Source organism: Trichechus manatus, unplaced genomic scaffold (assembly GCF_000243295.1).
Source record: "Trichechus manatus latirostris isolate Lorelei unplaced genomic scaffold, TriManLat1.0 scaffold00004, whole genome shotgun sequence".
Taxonomy (NCBI): domain Eukaryota; kingdom Metazoa; phylum Chordata; class Mammalia; order Sirenia; family Trichechidae; genus Trichechus; species Trichechus manatus.
This window is the reverse complement of record NW_004443940.1, coordinates 20,340,009-20,349,407: the sequence shown is the minus strand read 5'-3', so window position 1 is coordinate 20,349,407 and position 9,399 is coordinate 20,340,009. Positions and strand designations below refer to the sequence as shown.

The window sequence follows — 9,399 nt, the reverse complement described above, 5'->3', positions numbered from 1 at the left end:
AAGCTTTATGTCAGGATCCTTCATAGACAGTGATTTTAAAACATCTTATGAGATAATACTTGGTCACATAACATGGTGATATTTCTTCCATGAGTTTATATATTATAAATGTATGTTTTAAAAAATATTTGCAATATTTGCTTATATTAAACCCACATGAATTGTTCATAGTTGGGAGTTAAGGTTATTTTTGAAATTGATGTCAGTGCTTTTTTACTGAATCAAATTAGATTCAGGTGAAAGCTTCATTATCTGATATAATTTTCAAAATAATATGTGTGTATTTGTTTTTTTTAATTTGAAAATGTTGGTATGCTACAAAATACTTGAATGTCATTCTGCCATTGGTAAATGCTATATCTTATTATTTGCAGGTATTTTTAGTGTGAATTTTTACAATTTGAAATGTTTTGTGAATAATGTGTAATTACCCTTAACCGTAACTATAATGAAATAACACATATGTTTATTTTCAGAGCTTATCAACAAACTTAACTTTTTGGATGAAGCAGAAAAGGACTTGGCCACTGTGAATTCAAATCCATTTGGTGATCCTGACTCAGAAGGTAACAAGTTTTTTCTTTACTGTTGAACTCTTAATGTAGTCGACTTCTCAAACTATAAGGGCAAGCCAAGGTTTTTAAAGAGATTTTAAAAGCAGTTTTTTTAAATAATGGTAATATTATCGTCTTCAATATCCCTTGCAGCTGATCAGCAATTCTTGGTAGCTTCCACTGAACTGTTTAAAAAGAAAAAAAGAAAGAAAATTCATAGACATTTACTTGGGGCTTATTTTTTAATTCTCTGTTAATTTGGTCAGACAGATAGTAAAGCTCTAGTGTTGGAGATAACAGTATTTCACCTAACTGGCATACAGTACAGTCTCAATAGTGACCAAGTGAGGTCAGGTTGTGGGACATAGCAATATTGGGATGGTGGGGTGTCTTCTCCCTCTATACACCTCCTCTGCCCTGAGTCTAATGAGCCCCTCCACTCCCCACTCCATGTCTCTGGCTGAGAATCACAGTCACTAGTGAGAGGAGGTTGTGCATGTGAACAGCGTAGAGCTGAAAGAAGGTTGAGAACCACTGCCATCGTATATGCAACATACTTGTAAGGAAAAATAACAGGGATTTTTTTTTTTTTCCCGAGTCATTTTTTTAATCAAGTAGTCTTGAACTCTTAAAACTTGGTTAAGGACTGTTGAAGAAATGAGACCTCTGTTTAATTTTAAACTCTATTTGCTTAAAGTAAATGCAAGAATGATTAACCCACTGTTTACATCTTTTTGACTGATTTTAAGAAATCTTCATGAGCTTTAAATAATTTTGCTACTGCCTGTCATGGTGAAAATGAGGTTTCAGCTTTAGGATTCACTCTGTTAGAGCAATATCATTTCATAATCCATTTCTCCTTCTGCTTACCTACTTCCTTCTTACCAGATTTCAAATTAGTAAGTCTAAATTAATGAGATTTTATTTTGTTTATGGGCTATATATTATGAATACATTTTAAATCTTAGAGGTTACAATAAATCTTAGAGATGATCTAGTTCAACAGTCTCTTTTCATAGATTAGGATCAGAGAAGTTAAGTGATTTGAACAAAAATTTTAGTTAAATAAAGGTGGAGTTGGAGCCAGAATTCCTAACCAAGTGTCTTATTTTGAACACACAGCTTCTCCTCAGTTGCTTACTAAATACATTTGCCTATACTGAGTTTCAAAAATATTAGCCAAATATTTTGAGACATCAGTATCTGAACTTTTCATTTCAAAATTAAGTTATTTTTCTGTATATATACTGTATTTCTATGCAAATAACACGGGCCTTCTACATTTGTATGGCAACCGTGCCCTCACCCCATGAGATATTTTCTTAAGCGCCCTATGCTAATGTTTTTACATGTTGCTATAAAAAAAAATTAGCATAGCGTGCTTACAAAAATACCTTGGAGGGGAGAGGGCACAGTTAGCAGACAAACGTAAAATGCGGATGTTATGTGAGTCTGTTTACTGAGGTTTAGAATGGAGTAGCATAAGGTTGTTTTTCTATTAAGGAGAAGTTAACTAACCCAATTAAGAATCTTTAATAGCATTTATAGATCTAAGAAAAAAATGTGGCAACCAGTATTTTCTTTAAATATATATGCCTCCTGGAGTCCTTGGAGTAACAGTTTTCTATTGGAATAATATGTATTTTTCTAGAAATAATTTATTCATTAAAAACTTGCATCCTCAGGTAACAAAAGAATTTGGGGGAAAAATGTGCTGCAGTTGTTTAGATGGTTCTTTTTTTGCTTTTACAGTTTCAATTCTCCTCTCATATTTATGACATTCTGTGCTTCAGTGACTCTTTTAGAAACTTATTAAATGTGTTTGTTAGCTTTTATATGAAATAATCTTATCTTAAACCCTCCTTTGTTGTCTGTTCTGTCATCTTCAAATCTTGCTCTATAGTTTGTATACTCTCTTTGCTTTTGATTTTGTAACTGGGTGAATTTGCTTGAATCAATTTTTACAATCCTCTTCATGGAAGTAAAAATAAAAATCTTATTTCCATTGACTGGTTTTGTCAATTTCTTAAGCATTTGAGACTTGCTATTTGTTAATGAAAATTGAATAGGCAAAACTTTTGACTCCCTCTTCTCCTATGGAGAAAAGAAAATGCTTGACTTAAATTATTAGAGCTTAAAAAAAAACAAAAAACCAAACCCATTGCTGTCCAGTTGATTCCAACTCCTAGCCGCCCTCTAGGACAGAGTAGAACTGCCCCGTAGAACTGCCCCGTAGGGTTTCCAAGGGGCGGCTGGTGAATTTGAACTGCTGACCTTTTTGATAGCAGCTGTAGCTGTTAACCACTGCGTCACTAGGGCTCAGAAAGAGGTTAGTGGTGTTAAATTTGAATATTATCCTGGTGTCACAAAAGATACACAGTTACTGAGTCTCTTCTCTAATGTAAGCTGTATTTAAATACATTTCAATATTATTCAATAAGATTTTATGAATTTTTTTACACTATATAATCATTTCACCGTAATGTGTAGAATTTCAATCCAGTTTTTTAGTTTGTTATTTTTACAAAAATGTTTTTGTGGTCAATATATATATAAAACAAGACATTTGCCATTTCAACATTTTTTACATGTACACTTCAGTGACATTAATTATGTTCATTATGTTATGTAATCATCACTGCTGTCTGTTCCAAATGTTTCCATGAACCTTAAGAGAAGCTCAGTTCCCTCTAAGCAATGACTCCCTCCTTCTCCTTCTTCCCACCCCTGGTAACCACTAATAAACTTTGGTCTTTATATGTTGGCCTATTCTAGATATTTCACGTAAGTGGAATCATATAATATTTGTCCTTTTGTGACAGACTTATTTCACCCAGCATAATGTTTTCAAGGTTCATCCATGCTGTAGCATGTATCAAGACTTCATTTCTCTTTATAGCTGAGTACTGTTCCATTGTAGGTATCATATTTTGTTTATCCATTCATCATTGACGGACATTTAGGTTTTGTTATTTTTTTTTCAATATAAAGACAAAGCAAGTTTTCTGAGCTAATGTCTGAGTGGTCTCTGTTGGTGTGACTTTTCAAAAACCATTTCAAAATTAAATCCATTTTAAAACAAAAAAATATATATTAGTTTGGGTGACAGGCAATCAAATAGTGAAATCAAATAAGCAACAATAGAATATTGCACCTCTAAGAAGGTTAAGGAGCCCTGGTGGTGCAGCGGTTAAGAGCTCAACTGCTGACCAAAAGGTTGGCTATTTGAATCCACCAGCCACTCCTTGGCAACCCTACGGGGTAGTTCTCCTCTGTCCTATAGGGTCACTATAGGGTTGCTATAAGTCGAAATTGACTCGATGGCAACAAGTTTGCCTTTTTTGGAAGAAGACTAAAATTTCCAACCTGGCATATCTTAATACTAATATTATTAGAGACTCATGAAACATTAACAATCCAAATATGCCATTTTGGGGAGCACCATTCCTGGAGAAATAGCCGAAGATCTTAGCTATAATATCTTCCAAACGCAAGATCGCTTAGTCCCTCTAAATTATATTCTTGTTTCGTTATTGCTCTGTACTCTTTCAGTCCCATAATTTATTAATTCAAGATTGTATATTTTTGAAACCATTAAACATATAAAAAAATCATGTAATGCTGATATGGTTTAATTCATCTTTTGCTGTTGTTTTGTAGAACCAATCACTGAAACAGCTTCACCTAAAAAACCAGAAGAATCTTATTATAGTAACAGCTATAATCCCTTTAAAGAGATACAGACTCCACAGTCTTTGAACCCATTTGATGAGCCAGATACCTTTGTAACTATAAAGGATTCTCCTCCCCTATCTACAAAAAGAAAAAACGTAAGGCCTGTGGACATGAGCAAGTATCTCTATGCTGATAGCTCTAAAACTGAAGAAGAAGAGTTGGATGAGTAAGTACCTTTCATTTTGCTATCATCGTAGGTCAGTCTATTAACTGAAGAGATGTTTTTGTATTGTACTTTTACATAGGTAAAAAGAGATCTGTGTCTGTTAATATATAGTTTGTAAGTTAGTGTCTACCTCATCACCTATCTAAACTTTTATATTCCTAAGTCTTACATTCCTACCACCCTTCACCATAGTGGTGTGTATACCCTAAACTAACAAATGGGGGAGATATGTTCCTGGAATCTCTGGTTGGAATTCCAACTACATCTTCCAACAGAAACCATGTTATAAATGGTATCTAGGTATTTTCAGTTGAATACTGTAAGCATTACACTTCAATTGTATTACTGATCTGCTCTGGGAAACTAATGATCATTTATGATACTGACTTGATGAGAAGATTTATTCACGTACCAAACAGTCAGATCATAACATTCATAAATTAGAGATTATCTGTATTTGAGTTACTATTTTTACCAAAATAAGCGGTTTACTGATCATAGCTCAGTATGAATAGTCATTGTGATCACGGCTACCACTTTGCTCAAATGTAGGGTGGGAATAGGAAGGGTGTGATCAGATCGTAATCTAGAGTTATACAGTGTACAACCTGTGTAGCTACATACCATGGCCCAAAGTATGTTTAAAAAGCAACAACAGAACTTGCACTTTCAGCCATATTGCAGTAACAGGCACTAGATTTACCCTCTTGTTTTAAACAGCTAAAAAAATTCAATAAAATGTATGAAACAATGGTTTCCAGACGTTGGACACAGACAGCACAGGACAGTGATACCCAATAAAAGAGAAACAAGCAAGGTGAGCTCTGTGATTGCCCAAGCTTTTACAGGAGAAAGTTTCCAGCTACAGTGCAGGGGAAGAACCCAAAGAGAGCCCAGTGGTCCTCCTGAATTGAGGAGACAGGATTAGGAATTTAGGGCAATCAGGTAGATAGAATTTGTGACAAAGTACCAGAGAAGAGAGAGGTACTCAGAGGGAGAGAGCTCTAGAGATCTGTAGAATGTTCCTCCTGAGTGTTTAGCTGAGTATTTATCAGCGCACACGTGTGGGGAAATCACCAAGGCTAAAGGAATAGACAAAACCATCTCTGAATTTCGCCCAGGACCAAGAATAGTTTATGTGCTCAGCAGCCAGAAAGAAAAGACTTCCTAACACACGGAACATCACAGAGTCTCAAAAAGATATTGCCCAATAAACCCATTGCCCTTGAGTTGATTCCGGCTCATAGTGACCTTATAGGACAGAGTAGAACTGCCGCATAGGGTTCCACACTTAAAAGCAAGCCTCAAAAGAATCAAACTGATTCCAAGTAACTTAACTGCATCCCACACAAAGCCTAAAAATATTTAAGGGCCTACCCCTCAACAAAACAAAAAAGCAATAAACGCAGCACCCAAAACATAAAATTCAGTGTCTGACAGACAAAAATTTATCAGGCACATATATGGACAGTTTTTATTTTCCCTTTCAGTTACTTTAAAAATATCACCCCACTGTCTTTTGACTTGAACAGTTTTTGTTGAGAAATCTTACTATGGTTTTCTTCATGTTTGCTGTACTTGGGCTTCCTTCAGCTTCTTGAATCTGTGGGTTTATAGTTTTTTCAAATTAGTGAAACTTTTGGTCATAATTTCTCCAAATATGTTTTCTATCCCCCTAATCTCTCATATTCCTAAAGAGAAATTCAATCATTAGATATGGATATAGAAAAGACACAGATGTTAGAATTGATAGACAAGATGGGTAAAACAGCTGTTTTAAATATCCAGATATTCAAAAAGGTAGAGGAAAGATACACACACACACACACACACACCCCACGTGTATATATGAGCATGGAAGATATACATATCTAGCGAGAAGAGAGGGAGAGATCCAAGTTGAATTTATAAAAATGGAAAATACAAAGTCTGAGATGAAAGATAAACTGGATAGAATTAACACTAGGTTAGATACTGCAGAAGGAGATATTAGTAAGCTTCAAGACATAGCAATAGAAACTATCCAAACTGAAAACATAGAAAAATGATGGAAAGAAATGAACATACAAGTATTGGTCTCTACTTATCAGGAACAAAAGAGAAAGAAGGAAACTAAAGTCTCAGAGAAGAAACTAATCTACAAGGCTAATAGCCTACACGAGCCATGGCCTCATCTACCCTGACACCAGAAGAACTAGATGGTGCCTGGCTATCACTACCAACCAATCTGATCAGGGCCACAATAGATGGACCCTGATAGAACAGGGGAAAAACACAGAACAGAACTCAAATTCTTAAAAAGTCCAGACTTACTGGACAAGCTGAGACTAGAGAACTCCCCGAGACTGTCGCCCTGAGGTACTCTTTAAATCTGGAGCTGAAACTATCCCGACTTTACCTTTTAGCAAAATAACAGATTCGCACACAAAATAAAGGATATTACCCGTGAGTGTGGTGCTCCATTAAAAAAGCATCTATATGAGAACAAAAGGTCAACAATTACTCTAAAGCAAAGATGAGAAGAAGAGGGGGCAGGGAAACTAGAGCACTGGAAATGAAACAACCAGACTGCAATTAAAGAGAATGTTGAGAGTCTGAGTGGAGCTAGTGAGCCAAGTGGTTGTGTGATCACATCTCAGAGACCGGTAGCACTTGCAGCATGGCTGACCGACCGACTGAAGAGCAGATTGCAGAATTCAAAGAAGCTTTTTCACTGTTTGACGAGGATGGTGACGGAACTATAACAACAAAGGAATTGGGAACTGTAATGAGGTCTCTTGGGCAGAATTCCACAGAAGCAGAATTACAGGACATGATTAATGAAGTAGACACTGATGATAGTAATGACACAGTTGACTTCCTGGAATTTCTGACAGTGATGCCAAGAAAAATGAAGGACACGATGAAGAAGTTAGAGAAGCATTTCGTGTGTTTGATAAGGATAAAAAAAACCAAACCCATTTTCGAGTTGATTCCGACTCATAGTGACCCTATAGGGCAGAGTAGAACGGCTCCATAGGGTTTCCAGGGAGCACCTGGTGGATTCGAACTGCCGACCTTTAGGTTAGCAGCCGTAGCTCTTAACCACTACGCCACCAGGATACCAGTGGCTATGTTGGTGCAGCAGAGCTTTACCACATGATGACAAACCTTGGAGAGAAGTTAACAGATGAAAAGGTTGATGAAATGATCAGGGAAGCAGATATTGATGGTGATGGTCAAGTAAACTATGAAGATACAGACGGTAACAGCAAAGTGAAGACGTTGTACAGAATGTGTTAAATTTCTTCTACAAAATTATTTATTTGCCTTTTCTTTGTAACTTATCTGTAAAAGGATACCCCCTACTGTCAAAAGAATATGCACGTATAGTAATTAGGACTTCGTTCCTCCATGTTTTCTTCCCTGTCATTATCCTGAAACCTTATTTTATAAAATTTATAAAGTAACATGTTGCATGTGGTTTACTCTGGATATATATAAGCCCTTGTGCACATCCGAACTTAGATGGTCAAATGAGGGAACATGGGGGTTATGCCTTTTTTTTTTAGTGGTTTTCTTTAGGAACTGTCAGCCTGTTGTTGTTGAAGTGTGGAGTTGTAACTCTGTGTGGACTGTGGACTGTCAACAATATATATTTAAAGTTGCACTATTGCAGAACGGGTATATTATCCAGGTACCCGTACACTATTTTTTTGTACTGCTGGTCCTGTACCAGCAACATCTCTTTTATTGTTACTTGCTTTTTTAACTTTATCTAGCCACTTAAGGAAATCTGCTTATGGCACAATTTGTCTCAAATCCATTCCAAGTTGTGTATTTGTTTTCCAATAAAAAAATTACAATTTATCAAGCCCTATAACTTAGTAGCTTTGTTTCTGTAAGAGCATAATATATAATTAGCGTAACCTGGATTTGTTTACAAAAGACATGCTCATCCCTCTAGATTCTGTATAAGGATGGGTATATTTGTTTCCCTAGGTCAACAAGTATTTACTGAGTCACAACTCTGTGCCAGGCACTGTGTCAGGCACTATTAAGTCTCATGATCTAAATGCAAACTCTTTCTAATGCAAAAAAATATTTACAATATACCCTCCCAAAACAAAAAGAGAATGCTGACACATTGTGAACAGTGTAACTAATGTCAGTGAACAATTTTGTACAGAAATTGTCAAATGGGAACCTAATCTGCTATGTAAACTTTGACCGAAAACACAATAAAAAGTTATTTTAAAAATGAAAAAGAGACCAGAAAAACAACTAGATGGTGCCTGGCTACCACCACCGACCACTGTGATGGGTCACAATAGAGAGTCCATCCCAAACAGAGTGGGAGAAAAATGTAGAACAAAACTCCTATTTGCAAAAAAAGACCAGACTTACTCGTCTGACAGACTAGATGAGCCCCCAAGACTAAGGCTCCTAGACACTCTGCTAACTCAGAACTAAAGCCACTCCCAAAGTCCACCTTTCAGCCAAAGATTAGACAGGCCTGTAAAACAAACAATAATACACGTGAAGAACGTGCTGCTTAGTTCACTCAAGGATATGAGACCAAACGGGCAACACCTGCCTGAAAGCAAAGATGAGAAGGCAGGAAGGGATAGGATGGACACGGAGAACCAGGGTGGACAGGAAACAGGGAGAGTGCTGACACATTGCAGGGATTGCAACTAATATCACAAAACAATTTGTATAAAATGTTTTAATGAAAAAGTAATTTGCGCTGTACACTTTCACCTAAAACACAATAAAATTTTACGAAGAAGAAGAAGAAATGAATAGAGAATCTGTGAGCTGTAGGACAATTTCAGAGGACCTAACATATGTGTAATTGAAGTCCCAGAAGGAGCAGAGACAGACATTAGGGGAATAGAAAAAATATTTATAGAAACAATGGCCAAAAGTTATACAAATTTGAAAAAACTGTAAACTCACAGA

The 9,399-nt window shown here is 36.2% G+C and overlaps 1 protein-coding gene across 5 annotated transcripts in view; it reads left to right on the top strand.

Annotated features, from left to right (window-relative positions):
* Nucleotides 1-9,399, top strand: part of EHBP1 (EH domain binding protein 1) — a 378,078-nt gene that overhangs the window by 194,743 nt on the left and 173,936 nt on the right. For all 5 annotated transcript variants that reach the window (XM_023733397.1, XM_004369280.2, XM_004369281.2 and 2 more), the window contains 2 exons: nt 477-566; nt 4,215-4,455. In XM_023733397.1, coding sequence (XP_023589165.1) covers nt 477-566; nt 4,215-4,455 — 331 coding nt within the window. The remainder of the gene's footprint in view (nt 1-476; nt 567-4,214; nt 4,456-9,399) is intronic.